Raw genomic sequence first — 16,351 nt, 5'->3', positions numbered from 1 at the left:
GTCAAGTCCAGCGCCGGCTTTGTTTGCAGCGTCTGTGTCATGTCGACAGCGCGAGCTGCTGAGCTCACTGATACGCTGCACTGCTGTCGACATGACTCCAGAAAGAGTGGTGCAGCAGCAGAGACCCAGTACTGGACCCGGGGAGCGTGAATAGAGCACAGTTTAAGCTTTAAACAAAAACTGCCGCAGCTTATAGCTTAAAGTTCTGAAAGTGGACAACTCTTGAATGACTTGGTTGTGTACCCACCTCCAAATAAGTCAATTACAGCTGCAGGTTCAGCCTTAGCCGGAGATGCTGTGGGCACAGACGTTGGCGCAGCAAATGTGTCCACTGTAGTAATTACAAAATAAAGCATCTTACACCAGATTGCCTTTTAAAATTGGCATTTTCATTTACAGACTTTTCTTTTCAAAAACTTGTTACAAAGTGAGGAAGTACTGGTTTTCCTTAAAGGGAAGCTGTCAGCAGATTATTACATCCTCCAAACTAATGTCATCTATAGAAAGTTGCTGCAATGTTGATTAAATCCTGTGTTTTAGAAATCCATTGGCAAATTTTTATGCAAAAGTCACAAGTCCTGCAGGGCTGACACTGCACATACAGAGGTCTGGCGTCACTCTTCCCTACGGCCATCTGCCTCCTGTCAATGACTGACAGGTGCCTCGTCTCCCCCGCTCGATATCGTGAGCAGGCACTCCCTTGAGTAGTGCATGCACAGATCAATAGTCCATCATAAATTACCGTAGCTTATTGCGCATGCGCGGACCAGGTAGGGATTTAGATAATATTACAGCAACTTTACATAGATTACATTATTTTGGGGAGCAAAAACCTGTTGACAGGTTCCCGTTAAAGAGACCAGCTGAGTTTAGAGTCTTACAGGCAATGCTCCATGGGATTAGCCCTCTCGTACAACCATGTTCTGCGAAAGCTAAATTTTCATACAAAAACTGGTTAAACTCATATGTCAGTAGAAGTCTCATAAAACGCTTTTAGAAAATATTAAAAACATAAGAGGCTTTATGCTAAAGGGAGACTGCCTTTTTATAGTGTAGTTTCACCACAGATTTTTTTTTCGGAGGTCATGTAATTTTAACTAGAAGAAATTATTCAATAGATCCAGCATGGTTAATATTTAGGCTGTATTTGGGGTAGAAACAGGAGTTAAAGGGAATCTGTCAGTAGGATGAACCCTCCTAAGCAGTCTATATGGGCATGTAGGTCAGCGTCTCACAGGCAGACAGAGAGCTGCAGCCAATGTTTTGTAAGAAGACAAAGTTCAGTTCTACTGTTCAGTGCTAACTACATGTCTCACACTGGTAACAGCTCCTTTTATTAAAAAATAAGCTTTGGGAGACAGATTGTCATGCAGAGCAGTGTCTTACCAATAGATCTTCCCAGAACATTTACATATAAGAAAAACGTGGATTTCTTTGGAAAAAGACATTGGATCGCAGATATCAATGTATCATTTTATTTATAGATTGCTTAGGAGGATGATCATACTGATGGATTCCAGAGCCTTTAATATAAATATTATATTTATTGCTCCTTACTAATGCCTTGGGTTATTGGCTTCTCCATTAAAAAAGAAAAAAAAAAAAAAAGGTAAAAGAAATGCATTATAAATAAAACACATCAATAAAGTGCCAAATAATTCTAAAGTATAACTCCTAAACATAGGGCTAGACGGGTTGCTTCAGTACAGAGAGCTCCAGATGTATGCAATCCCTACTGACTAGCTGTTCGCTACGAGTAGAGAAAGGAGCCTGACAGTAGAGGATGTTTGTAGTATCAGACTGGAGTGTGAAAGCCCCACCACTGACATGGATTCTGGAGGTCCATCGTTGAGCTTCATGCAATATTACCTGACCCTTGTTTACAAATTTGGCTAACAACAACAACAACAACAACAACAAGACACTGGTGCAAATCCACTTGACCAGGAAGGGGAGGGTTCCAAATAATCCCAGATGCAGCTGGTGCTTAACAGGCTCTGTGCTGGTGCCTTTTTAAAAAAAAGCAAAAAGCTGGTAGAAAAGGGTATTACACCGCGCTATACTGGGAAAATCAAAGGGGAAAATCAAAGTGTAAAAACAGATTACTCACTTGTTAATAGATGGAAAAAACGTGGTGTCCTGAGGCTACTTGCCTTGGATATGTATTTTGCCTTTTAATTGAAAAAGCTGTCAAATAAAGAAAAAAAAAATAAAAATAAAAATAGAAATAAAGACTTAGGTTTGCTTGAAGGTGAACCCCTTAAGGGTTTTAAAACATTGAACTAAACTTACTCACATTGGTGTACCAGACCATGTGGACAGCATACCATGAATATGACTGTTGCTAGGAAATTAGAAGGATAGGTGCTTCTTGATCTTGGTGTGAGTTAAAATACTGAGCAAAAAATGGAATAAATGAATAAAAACTATGTACCAAAAAATGTTCCGACAATGATTGGTTAGATGGAGGCTGGTGATCGGTGGTGCAGACTCGGGTGCTTGTCGTGAAAGTGACAGCCACTGCTGCTAAGCAGTGGGGGCCGCCGCTGCCTCGCGCGCTCCGGCCGTGAGCAACGCCGAGAGCGGCGCGTGGTGGGGGCGGGGTTTAGCGTGGCGTCACACTAGAGAAAGGACGGTGGCTAGCAAGTGTCACAAAACCGACGCGTTTCGAGAGAAGGCTTCTCTCTTCATCAGGGTTGTCCCTTCCAGCATGCGAACCGTCCTTTTACAGCATCCTGAGCCAGTATGAAGTGATCACCTGACCATCACAAAGTCTGGCTGAAAAAACCTCATGAATTATAAAAGGAAGACTTATGTGTCTGCACAAACCACAATGATTGCGGGTTCCTATGCTTAACCCTTGATCTTACAGAAAGGGTTAAAAAATGAATAAATCATATTGAGTCTTAACTTATTATAAAATGGGCATGAAAAAAATGTTTAAAAATTGAAATATACATAAATATATATGTGTGACATAACCTTTATTATAAAATACATGGAAAAATATATTAAAAATATAAAAAAAATATAAATGACCTTTATTAATTTAAATATGTATTAAAAACTGAATATATGCTAAAACTATATGTGTATCAAAGCCCAATTTTGGGAAGCAGAATGCCTCACCAGGGATTGGGTTTAAAACTAGGCGCAAACTTCATGGGCTTAGTCTGGTAACCAGATGCTTTCAAAATACCAAAATTATATTCCACCTTCAAGCCTATTTTCAATTTGAATCATATTATTTTATTCACTAAGTTCAAAATAAATGTCATAAAAAAAATATATAAAAAATATATGTTTATATATCAAATAAAAATTCTATTTACCATATCATGGGATTAGCAAACTTATGAAGATTAAAATAGTGCGAACCTAAAAAACTGTCAAAAATATGTATAAAAACATCCATAAAAAGGAACCTGCAAGGGGTCATGAAAGATACCATAGGGACATAATGGCCTTAAAATGTGTACGGAAAACATAAAAGCAGAAGAACTTGTACGCATAAAGCTCTATTTCATGATTCAAGCCTATTGGGGCCAAACTGTCCAGGGTGTAAATCCATCTGGATTCTACTCGAGACATAGCTTTAAGAAAGTCACCCCTTCTGGGATTTGGCCCAACTATTTGTATGCCTATAAAGCAGACTCCTCTACATGATCGATTATGAATGTCGGCAAAATGACGGGATAACGGATGTCCCTTGTATCCCTTTCTAATGTTACCAAGGTGCTCCTTGATCCTGACCTGTAGGGGTCTCTCAGTTCTCCCTACATAAATTTTACCACAAGGACATTTTAAAATGTATATGACACCTGATGTTTGGTATTAAATACTATCGTTAATGTGAAAGGTGTTCATATTGCTGTTCTAATGCAGCACACACATTTACCACAAGATTGGAAGCCTTGTGAGTTTGAGCTTTACCGAACTATTTTATTAGCATGTGTGATAGAGCCACACATCTTAGTAGTGGGTGCCAGCAATAGGCCTAAACTTTGTGCCTTAGTATACACGAATTGAGGCTTCTTTGGAAGCAAATCACCCACATGTTTATCACCCTGTAAATGTGACCAATGTTTACAGATGATCTTATTAAATGCCTTATGACCTGCATGGAAGTGGGTGATAATGGGTAGATTGTAAATTTGTTCTTGGATCATTACTGAATCGTTAACTGGAGGGGGTTTATGGATCAATGAAGATCTCAGCATGGATTCCACCTCCTGCCTGGTTTTCTCAAGTAGTTCTACGTCATACCCTTTAGCTACAAATTGGTTAATTAGATATTGTGTTTCTTTTTGATAATCAGTCGTATTTGTGCAGTTGCGTCCGATTCGCATAAACTGGCTTTTTGGGATATTGATCAGCCATATGGGTAAATGACAGCTAGTGATATGAAGATAGCTGTTGGAGTCTGCTTCCTTATGGTAACTTTTTGTGGTTAATTTGCCTTGTTCAATGTATATGGTTATATCCAAGAAATTAATATTTGATTTACTAGCCGTGGGTGTGAATTCTAATCCAAAATCGTTAATATTTAATCCTGAAATGAATAGATTGAGATCATCCAATGAACCATCCCAGATGAGCAGAATATCATCAATGAAACGTCGCCATAGCTTGAGGTTTTTGTGTAGGGAGCCATTGATGTATATATGTTCGTGTTCCCACATGCCTAGCTACTTTAGATATTAACCCCTTCATGACCAAGCCTATTTTGACCTTAAATGACCTGGCCATTTTTTGCATTTCTGACCAGTGTCCCTTTATGAGGTAACTCAGGAAAGCTTCAACGGATCCTAGCGATTCTGAGACTGTTTTTTCGTGACACATTGGTGACATATTGGGCTTCATGTTAGTGGTGAATTTAGGTCGATAATTTTTGCGTTTGTGAAAAAAAATGGAAATTTGGCAATTTTCAAATTTTGAATTTTTATTCTGTTAAACCAGAGAGGTATGTGACACAAAATAGTTACTAAATAACATTTCCCACATGTCTACTTTACATCAGCACAATTTTGGAAACATTTTTTTTTGTTAGGGAGTTATAAGGGTTAAAAAGTTGACCAACGATTTCTTATTTTTACAACAAAATTTACAAAACCATTTTTTTTTTTTTTTTTTTTTTTTTTTTTATGGACCACCTCACATTTGAAGTCACTTTGAGGGCTCTATATGGCAGAAAATACCCAAAAGTGACACCATTCTAAAAACTGCACCCCTCAAGCTACTCAAAACTACATTCAAGAAGATTATTAACCCTTCAGGTGCTTCACAGGAACTAAAGCAATGTGGAAGGAAAAAATGGCTGTTTTAATTTTTCCAACAAAAATTTTCTTTTAGCAGGATAAAATGGATCATAAAAATTGTTCGGCAATTTCTCCTGAGTACATCGATACCTCATATGTGGTCATAAACCACTGTTTGGGCACACGGCAGGGCTCAGAAGGGAAGGAGCGTCATTTGATTTTTTGAATGGAAAATATGCTGGAATATTTATTGTTTGCGATGTCGCGTTTGCAGAGCCCCTGATGTACCTAAACAGTGGAAACCCCCCACAAGTGACCCCATTTTGGAAACTAGACCCTCCAAGGAACTTATCTAGATGCATAATGAGCAATTTGAACCCCCAGTTGCTTCACAAATAGATCCGTAAAAAAAAAACAAAGAAAAAAACACTTTTTCACAAAAAGTGAACTAATCTGGATGCGTGGTGAGCATGTTGAACCCCCAAGTGCTTCACAGAAGTTTATAACGCAGAGCCGTGAAAATAAAAAATATTTTTTTCACCACTAAAATTTTTTTTAGCCCCCCCAATTTTTAATTTTCCCAAGGGTAACAGGAGAAATTAGACCCCCAAAGTTCTTGTGCAATTTTTCCTGAGTACACTGATACCCCATATGTGGGGGTAAACCACTGTTTGGGCTCACGTCGGGGCTCGGAATGAAGGCAGCACTGTTCGACTTTTTGAACGCAAAATTGGCTGGAATAAATGGTGGCGCCATGTCGTGTTTGGAGACCCCCTGATGTGCCTAAACAGTGGAAACCCCTCAATTCTATCTCCAACCCTAACCCCAACACACTCCTAACCCTAATACCAACTCTAACCACAATCACAAACCTAACCCTAATCCCAACCCACCCCAACCCTAGCCCTATTTCTAACCCTATTTCTAACCCTAATTGAAAAATAAAAATATTTTATTATTTGTCCCTATGGGGGGGTGATAAGGGGGGCGATGATTTACTTTTTTTTCTTTTTATTTTGATCACTGTGAGAGTTTATCACAGTGATCAAAATTAAAAAAAAAAAAATGAATCTGCTGCCGGGAAATGCCGGCGGGCGCACTGCGCATGTGCCCGCCATTTTCCAAGATGGCGGCGCCCATGGACCAGGATGGCGGGACACCGGGACGGGTGGGGGGGTTAGTGAGCATCGTGGGGGGGGAAATCGGAAGGTGGGGGGAGCGGAGGGAAGGGGGAGGGGGCAGATTGTGACAGCGGCGGCCGATCTGCGCCGTCAGTCGGTGGCGGCGCCCGATCAGCGCCGTCAGTTGGCGGGGGGGGTTAACTAAGTGTCTCCAGCCATGTCCGATGCTATTTCAGCATCGGCCATGGCTGGATGGTAATATTTCATCAATTTTCATTGATGAAATATTACTATCGCTCTGATTGGCTGTTAAAAGTGAAACAGCCAATCAGAGCGATCGTAGCCACGTGGGGGCGAAGCCATGCCCCGTGGTGAAGAACAAAGCCCCCTGTATCTGCGGGTTGGGTGACCTTTCAGTGACCCCGGTCACCCGACCCGCAGGGGGGCTTTAAAGTCATGACGCCACATAGGCGTCACTGGTCAGATTGGCACCAGTTTTCATGATGACTATGTGGCATCATTGGTCAGGAAGGGGTTAAATCTTTATATGCTGTTATTGATCCTTCCAAAGGACAAACGGCTGCAATTTTTCCAAGAAGCTTTAAGAATTTACAAACCTGCACAAATTCAATTTATTCTTGAAAGCATTGATTTTATCATGAAACATAATTATTTCATTATTTCACATATGAAAACAAGTTTTACATACAGACCCATGGCACCGCGATGGGTACGAGATTCGCGCCTAGCTTCGCAAATTTATATGTAGGCATGTGGGAACACGAACATACCCGTATTTTTCGCTTTATAAGACGCACCTGATTATAAGACGCACCCCCAAATGTGGTGAAGGAATAGAGAATTTTTTAATAAATGGGGTCCGTCTTATAATGCCAGTGTCCGTCTAACAAATCATATAGGGTATATGTCCCTCATAGCCCCCCCACCCTAAAATTAGCCCCCTTAATCTGGATATGGCCACCTTATATTGAATATAGCCCCCTTGTGCTGGCACACGGGCTCCCTGTGGCTGGCACACATCACCCTGTGGCTGGCACACTGGCCCCTGTGGCTGGCACACATCACCCTGTGGCTGGCACACTGGCCCCCTGTGGCTGGCACACATCACCCTGTGGCTGGCACACTGGCCCCCCTGTGGCTGGCACACTGGCCCCCCTGTGGCTGGCACACTGGCCCCCCTGTGGCTGGCACACGGCCCCCAGTGGCTGGCACACATCACCCTAGTGGCTGGCACACTGGCCCCCCTGTGGCTGGCACACATCACCCTGTGGCTGGCACACTGGCCCCCCTGTGGCTGGCACACTGGCCCCCCTGTGGCTGGCACACATCACCCTGTGGCTGGCACACTGGCCCCCCTGTGGCTGGCACACTGGCCCCCCTGTGGCTGGCACACATCACCCTGTGGCTGGCACACTGGCCCCTGTGGCTGGCACACATCACCCTGTGGCTGGCACACTGGCCCCCTGTGGCTGGCACACATCACCCTGTGGCTGGCACACATCACCCTGTGGCTGGCACACTGGCCCCCCTGTGGCTGGCACACTGGCCCCCCTGTGGCTGGCACACATCACCCTGTGTTAGATATCGCCTCCATGCTGCTGCTTTTAGTAAAATAAACTCTTTCCTTACCTTCTCAGCGCTGTCCCTCCTCGTGTCTCCCTCAGTGTGGTTGAGCTCCTCCTCCACTTCCTGGTTCTCAGAGCCAGTCATGTGATCAGCACAGCAGAGTGCTGATGACAGCAGCAGAGACACCGGGAGATCAGCGCTGGAGGAGGTAAGGAAAGAGTTTTTTATTTTACTATGGGCAGCAGCATGGGGGCGATATCTAACACAGGGGATCATGTGCGATCAAAGGAGGGCGCAGGCAGCTATAATATGCACCGCTCCCCCAGCCAGTCACCGTGGTGCGGTTTCAGCACCAAGGTGATGGACAACGGCAGTGCATATTATATGAGCGGGAGCAGGAGATCAAAGGCTCCCTTCGGCAGCTTTTACCAGCTCACAGCACCGCTCCAAAGCTGCCCCCACCTCCCCTGGACCCTGCAGTACATATATATATATATATATATATATACACACCCCCTCCCCCGTATATTCGGATTATAAGACGCACCCCCTACTTTCCCCCAAAATTTGGGGGAACAAAAGTGCGTCTTATAAAGCGAAAAATACGGTATATACATCAATGGCTCCCTACACAAAAACTTCAAGCTATGGCGACGTTTCATTGATGATATTCTGTTCATCTGGGATGGTTCATTGGATGATCTCAATCTATTCATTTCAGGATTAAATATTAACGATTTTGGATTAGAATTCACACCCACGGCTAGTAAATCAAATATTAATTTCTTGGATATAACCATATACATTGAACAAGGCAAATTAACCACAAAAAGTTACCATAAGGAAGTAGACTCCAACAGCTATATTCATATCACTAGCTGTCATTTACCCATATGGCTGATCAATATCCCAAAAAGCCAGTTTATGCGAATCGGACGCAACTGCACAAATACGACTGATTATCAAAGAGAAACACAATATCTAATTAACCAATTTGTAGCTAAAGGGTATGACGTAGAACTACTTGAGAAAACCAGGCAGGAGGTAGAATCCATGCCGAGATCTTCATTGATCCATAAACCCCCTCCAGTTAACCATCCAGTAACGATCCAAGAACAAATTTACAATCTACCCATTATCACCCACTTCCATGCAGGTCATAAGGCATTTAATAAGATCATCTGTAAACATTGGTCACATTTACAGGGTGATAAACACGTGGGTGATTTGCTTCCAAAGAAGCCTCAATTCGTGTACACTAAGGCACAAAATTTAGGCCTATTGCTGGCACCCACTACTAAGATGTGTGGCTCTATCACACATGCTAATAAAATAGTTTGGTCAAGCTCAAACCCACAAGGCTTCCAATCTTGTGGTAAATGTGTGTGCTGCATTAGAACAGCAACCTCTAAAAAACTTTTTCATTGTTTTACAGATTCATTCAATATGAACACCTTTCACATTAAAGATAGTATTTAAATGCCAAACATCAGGTGTCATATACATTTTAAAATGTCCTTGCGGTAAAATTTATGTAGGGAGAACTAAGAGACCCCTACATGTCAGGATCAAGGAGCACCTTGGTAACATTAGAAAGGGATACAAGGGACATCCGTTATCCCGTCATTTTGCCGACATTCATAATCGATCATGTAGAGGAGTCTCCTTTATAGGCATACAAATAGTTGGGCCAAATCCCAGAAGGGGTGACTTTCTTAAAGCTATGTCTCGAGTAGAATCCAGATGGATTTACACCCTGGACAGTTTGGCCCCAATAGGCTTGAATCATGAAATAGAGCTTTATGCGTACAAGTTCTTCTGCTTTTATGTTTTCCGTACACATTTTAAGGCCATTATGTCCCTATGGTATCTTTCATGACCTCATTGGTCCCTTCCCCCTTGCAGGTTCCTTTTATGGATGTTTCTATACATATTTTTGACACAGTTTTTTAGGTTCGCACTATTTTAATCTTCATAACATAGTTTGCTAATCCCATGATATGGTAAATAGAATTTTTCTTTGATAAACATTTTTTATATTTTTTTTAATGACATTTATTTTGAACTTAGTGAATAAAATAATATGATTCAAATTGAAAATAGGCTTGAAGGTGGAATATAATTTTGGTATTTTGAAAGCAACTGGTTACCAGACTAAGCCCTTGAAGTTTGCGCCTAGTTTTAAACCCAATCCCTGGTGAGGCATTCTGCGTGCCAAAATTGGGCTTTGATACACATAGTTTTAGCATATATTCAGTTTTTAATACATATTTAAATTAATAAAGGTCATATATATATATTTTTTTATTTTTAATATATTTTTCTGTGTATTTTATAATAAAGGTTATGTCACACATATATTTATGTATATTTCGATTTTTAAACATTTTTTCAGGTCCATTTTATAATAAGTTCGGACTCAATATGATTTATTCATTTTTTAGCCATTTCTGTAAGATCAAGGGTTAAGCATAGGAACTCGCAATCATTGTGGTTTGTGCAGACACATAAGTCGTCTTTTTATAATTAATGAGGTATATTCAGCCAGGCTTTTTGAGGGTCAGGTTGATCACTTCATACAGGCTCAGGATGCTATAAAAAGGACGGTTCGCATGCTGGAAGGCACAACCCTGATGAAGAGAGAAGCCTTCTCTCGAAACGCGTCGGTTTTGTGACACTTGCTAGCCACCGTCCTTTCTCTAGTGTGACGTCATGCTAAACCCCGCCCCCACCACGTGCCGTTCTCCTCAGCGTTGCTCACGGCCGGAGTGCGCGGCGGCCCCCACTACTTCACTGCTTAGCAGCTGTCACTTTCACGACAAGCACCCGAGTCTGTACCACTGATCACCAGCCTGCCAAGTAAGTGCAACACATTCCTGCACCACGCCAGCGGGCACAGGCTATTATTGATGATTATTCACGTTGCAGGTGATCTGTCTCCATGTGCACTCGCACAGTATTAAGTGTTTCCTGATTAAATTGAAGGCATTTAGCAAGTAGCAGTCAGCAAGGTTAGCATTCAGTCTCCATCTAACCAATCATTGTCGGAACATTTTTTGGTACATAGTTTTTATTCATTTATTCCATTTTTTGCTCAGTATTTTAACTCACACCAAGATCCAGAAGCACCTATCCTTCTAATTTCCTAGCAACAGTCATATTCATGGTATGCTGTCCACATGGTCTGGTACACCAATGTGAGTAAGTTTAGTTCATTGTTTTAAAACCCTTAAGGGGTTCACCATCAAGCAAGCCGGAGTCTTTTATTTCTATTTTTTCTTTATTTGTCAGCTTTTTCAATTAAAAGGCAAAATACATATCCAAGCCAAGGCAAATAGCCTCAGGACACCACGTTTTCTCCATCTATTAACAAGTGAGTAATCTGTTTTTACCCTTTGATTTTCCCAGTATAGCGCGGTGTAATACCCTTTTCTACCAAATTTGGCTTTTAACCATTTTGACTAAATAAAAAGGGTTTAGCTAGGGGGGGGGGGGGGGGAAGAAAAAAAAACACAATACAACATGTTCTGCTGCTCTCGTGATAGTTTAGTCAGCAGCTGGATATAGCACAACTCCGTTCAATGTGTAGTAGTCACTGCCGAGTGATGCCCATTGTCTAGGATAGGAGCAGACGAGCAGTTCTGGGCATTGGCCACCAAATATTGAAAGTAAGTGGGATAGCAGGAGAACTGAGGCAAAGATAAAAAAGCAAGTATCACCATCTATCAAAAAGCTTGCAATTTTCACACTGGCCACTAGGACCAAATTAAGATCCCTACTTCCGGCTGGGTTTTAAGGACATGGCACATGTTCAATGTATTTTGTTAAACAAAAAAAAACAAAAAAAAAAAAAAAAAAAAACACAATTTAAACAAATACGGTAGGTCATTTTCTGATGACATTCCCTTTGCAGTAGAAACAGAACTTCATGATAGAAGCTACTGAAGTACAATAAACAGTGGCCTTTACCATACAACAGAGATTACATAACATGTAACTGAAATGGTAGAATGACAGGGGAAAACTGGAATTTCACTTTAATAGCAGCGGGCAGAGCCAGTCTTCATTGCACATTGAGCATGCATTCTCAAGTGATCGAGCAATGTCAACTCAGTCAATGTGCAAAAGTAAGCTCTAACAGATTAACATAATATTCAGGGAGGAAAGTCTTGATGATTAAAGAGGGTGCGCCAAGTTAAAAAAAAAAAAAAAAAAAAAGGATATATTTTGTTTAATATCCTAAAAAAATAAGTTTTAAGACTTTGCCTTGTACCAATATACTTTATCCAAAAGATGCCAATATGAAAAGAGCCACCTGGGTAGCCCCACTTCCGGCTTGTGCTCAACATAGCATTTCCTAGGTTGGTACATCATCAATGCTGTATGCGTAGTCAGTCAGTCAGTCATTCATTCTATATCTATGAATCACCCATGATGGAGAACTGGGGTTGGCTTAGCTGTTGAAATGATCCAGTCAGCCCTCTTCACACACTACACTGAAGCTGTGCCAACAAGTTACTCTCCTGTGTCAACCACAAGTCGGAAGCAGATCTGCGGGGACCGCAATAATACAATACTCACAAAAAGTTAGGAATATTTGGCTTTCGGGTGAAATTTATAGAAAAAAAACATAAGTTTATTCTACAGTGATATTTTATCACAAATGTAGGGCATTTAAGCAGAAGCATGCAATGGCAATTTCCTCATCTCAAACAATTTATTGATACAGAAGCCAACAGCAGTGGTGGGTATACCCCGCTAAATAAGCCAAAGCCTCAATAACTTGCTATGTGGCCAAGAGCATCAAATTACAGCTCGACAATTATCTCATGCTGTTCACAAGTCGTTATTGTCTGCTGAGGCATGACATGCCCCTCTTCTTGACGGGCAGCCCTCGTCATTGAGGTTCTGGGGTAGAGAGCCTCTATACAGCGTCTCTGCCGATCCCAAACGTTTTCTATGGGATTTAGGTCTGGAAGAAGTGCAGGCCATTCCATTTGAGGTACCCCAGCTGTTCCTTAATGATGCGACCTTGATTAGCTGGAGAAATGTCATCCGTGAAGATGAAATTAGGCCTGTGTTGTTCATACAGAGGCACAATAACTGGATTAATGATGTTCTTCTAGCAGTAGAGGCTTATCACAAAGTGTAGGGGAGTTCTATATTGACAAGATACACCTAACCACACCAACACCACCAAAAGCTCATCTGGTGAAAACAGTGGCTGATGCATAGCACTCTGACATATCCAATATCGCTGGTGGCTTTTTATTTTTGCTCAGCATGAACTGACATTCATCAGTGAACAGCACCGAGGCCAATTGATCTGTAGTCCAGCGTAGATGCTCCCTGGCCCATGCAAGACGATGACACCCTGTGCCTGGAGGTGTGGTCAGGTAACTTTGCAGGTCATCGCACACGTAAACGGCACTGATGTAAAAGGTTTTGAATGGTCTTATGTGACACTTGGGTGCCTCTCACCTCCCTTAAAATGTGCCTCGAGTTGTGTGGCATTCATCATCCGGTTCCAAAGGGAATTGTTCAAACTTAATTGGTCAGTGTGTGATGTGGCCAAAAGATGTCCATTTCTATGCCCTTCTGTTACTCTTCTAGTCTCTCTATTGCAACCTGCTGATGACAATTAAGCTCAATGGCCATTTCCATCTGAGAACATCCTGCTTGAAGCCTCGTCGTGGTGAGGTACTGTTGATTAATTGCTAGATGTAGTTCGGTCTCAAGATGTCAAAATGTGAACAGCATGAAGAGAACCCCAAAATTTGTTGATTCATGGATCAAACACCTGTTGTGAATTTTGCCATTAAGCTCCATGTTAGAGAACAGCTGGTTGTGCAAAGAGTACAGAAACATTAAAACAGTAGGACATATGTTTTCAAAACTTTAGAAACGGTCACATTAAGTTCACCTGAAAAGGTTAGGTTAGTTTCACACTAGCTTATGGAGGAGGAGCTGTGTAGGGATGCAGACTTCTTCAGTGAAGCTCCACCCACTGCCACGCCTTCTCTGTTCAGCTCCGCCTCCGTCGGCATGCGGCCTGCGTACCCTATCTTTAGCATTGGGTACGCAGGCCGTGTCGATGTATGCGGATGCCTCCGCATGCGTCTTTTTGACGGTGCGGCGACCGCAACAAAATGCAACACGTTGCGTTTGGCGCAGGTCAAAAAGACGCATGCGGAGGCATCCGCATAAATCGGCACGGCCTGCGTACAAAATGCTAAAGATAGGTACCCTATCAGGCCGCATGCCGACGGAGGCGGCACTGAACGGAGGAGGTGCGGCTGTGGGCGGAGCTTCACGGAAGAAGTCCGCATCCCTCCGCTAGTGTGAAACTAGCCTTAGACTGCATTTTAGGATCTTCCTGAAATTTTACCCGAAAAAAAAATATCCCTACCATTTAGTGTATCTGAAAGATCAGGGCACCTTATATAATTGAAGTATATTAGGAGTTGTATAGCTTGCCATTTTAAGAACATTTAAAGGATACCATACTTTATTTGATTGGACAACCCCTTTACTAGAAACATGCATGATACAAAGCACAACGGGCAGCGACATGGACAGTTGGTCAGCACGTTGGATGTTCTTACAAGACAATGAGGTTTCTAACACCCTTACAGTACAGAAATGGCCAACTGTTGCTCATCCATTAGGCCTACTTAGCATTCAAGTGCTTTACCCAAAAAAGCACTCACCAGATAAGAGATCTCCAGTGAGGGAAGTCTCGGGCACAGGAGAAGGCCCATGCGGTGGGGATGAGAAAGCATCTTCCCAAAGCAAAAGAAAACAAGAGCTGTGTCAGTATAAGCAATGAGTAAATCAGAAAAGCAGCAATAATTCATGGAGCCAAAAAATGTGAATGAAAAATATGTCATGCTTTACCTGTACCAAACAGGTCTATGCTAGGTGCAACTTCAGGCTTAGGCGCAGCAGCCACCTCCGAAACAGACTCAAATAAATCTAAGACCAAATACAAGCAATGTTATTTCTTCAATGGTGCTTAGAACTGCAGAGGGTGAATGAGTAATCTGTTTCGAAAGGGAGAGAGGCATGCAAAGAAAACTTGCATGGTAATCACTGGCAAGCAGATTTCATTTGTAGAACAGCACATACAGGTGACTTCAGACATTCTGAACCTCAAGTTCCATCTTATCACAGTAGTGTAGAAAATCCACACGGCAATGTGAATCTCCACCTTTTAACATTGATGATTTTTAAATTCATAGTTCTGCGCAGATTGATTTCCTAACACTTCTTTATAGCAGTAGAAGCTCCATTTTGTTATACAAAACTCCATATCTCTTGGATAGCAAGAGAATTAAATAAGTCGTACAGTATTCCAACTCCCCATCGCTCAAATGATTGTCTATCACACACTGCATGTTCATGCATGTGCACTTCTAAGTAGTTCTGCCTCCATCTTCATTCCCAGATTTACGCTGTATTTTCCCTCTATGATCTGCATCAATTCCGTGATGTATGGGGACAGAACCACGCCAGGCAGCTATAGCCAGTACCATCTCTGCCTACTGTAGGGATAATTAAAGGGAATCAGTCAACAGTTTTTTGCTACCTCATCTGAGAGCTGCCTACATTACACCAAGAGAAGCTGAATCCAAAGACCCACTACTTACTTTATTGGGTGCATCAGTGCTGACAGATTTTAGATTCAGAGTGAAGCAGAGCTGAGAACGCAGCCACCGCCCACACCAGGTTATGAAAAAATTCAATAGACAGTGAGGTGCTTATCACTGGGGGAGGGGGCACTGTTGGCCTAATGTAGTCCAGCAATATTAAAGGGAATCTGTCAGTAGGCTGAACCCTCCTAAGCCATGTATATATGTACATGTAAATTATAGGATGCTGAATAAAATGATACCTCAATATTTGTCATCCAATGTCTTAGGCTAGTTTCACACTAGCGTTTTTGAGAGCAGCGACGGCCTGCGCACGGCCGCCGCTAAGCCCCGCCCCCTGCCGCGCCTCCGCCGGTAGCTCCGCCTACCGGCGCATGACGCTGCTTGCGCCCCCTATCTTTATCACTGGGGGCGCAGGCCGTGCGCAGTATGCGTTTGGCGGCGCATGCGCCTTTTTGACGGTGCGCCGGCGCAACCAATCTGCAGCATACTGCGTACCCAGTGATAAAGATAGGGGACGCAGGGCGCAAGCAGCGTCATGCGCCGGTAGGCGGAGCTACCGGCGGAGGCGCGGCAGGGGGCGGGGCTTAGCGGCGGCCGTGCGCAGGCCGTCGCTGCGCTCAAAAACGCTAGTGTGAAACTAGCCTTACTCCTGAGAAATCCACGTTATTCTTATATGTAAACAACCTCTTCCAGGCTAATGGGAGGATGTTGCTTGGAAGATAACTCTGCC

General features: G+C 42.6%; 1 protein-coding gene and 1 long non-coding RNA gene across 2 annotated transcripts in view; both read right to left on the bottom strand.

The window, feature by feature from the left end:
• Positions 1–16,351, bottom strand: part of SNAP91 (synaptosome associated protein 91) — a 201,109-nt gene that overhangs the window by 42,833 nt on the left and 141,925 nt on the right. Inside the window, exons 20-22 of the mRNA XM_073589658.1 lie at positions 14,864–14,941; positions 14,677–14,748; positions 248–331 (exon numbers count right to left, since the gene is read on the bottom strand). Coding sequence (XP_073445759.1) covers positions 248–331; positions 14,677–14,748; positions 14,864–14,941 — 234 coding nt within the window. The remainder of the gene's footprint in view (positions 1–247; positions 332–14,676; positions 14,749–14,863; positions 14,942–16,351) is intronic.
• On the bottom strand, positions 1,082–8,591 carry LOC141100901 (uncharacterized). Its single transcript, XR_012234812.1, has 3 exons — positions 8,030–8,591; positions 2,111–2,187; positions 1,082–2,009 (listed from the first exon to the last, which is right to left on the bottom strand). It is a non-coding gene; the product is annotated as an uncharacterized lncRNA (long non-coding RNA).

Source organism: Dendrobates tinctorius, unplaced genomic scaffold (assembly GCF_039654945.1).
Source record: "Dendrobates tinctorius isolate UK_male_01 unplaced genomic scaffold, ASM3965494v1 ptg000111l, whole genome shotgun sequence".
NCBI lineage: Eukaryota > Metazoa > Chordata > Amphibia > Anura > Dendrobatidae > Dendrobates > Dendrobates tinctorius.
This window is presented reverse-complemented; position numbering and strand designations above follow the sequence as displayed.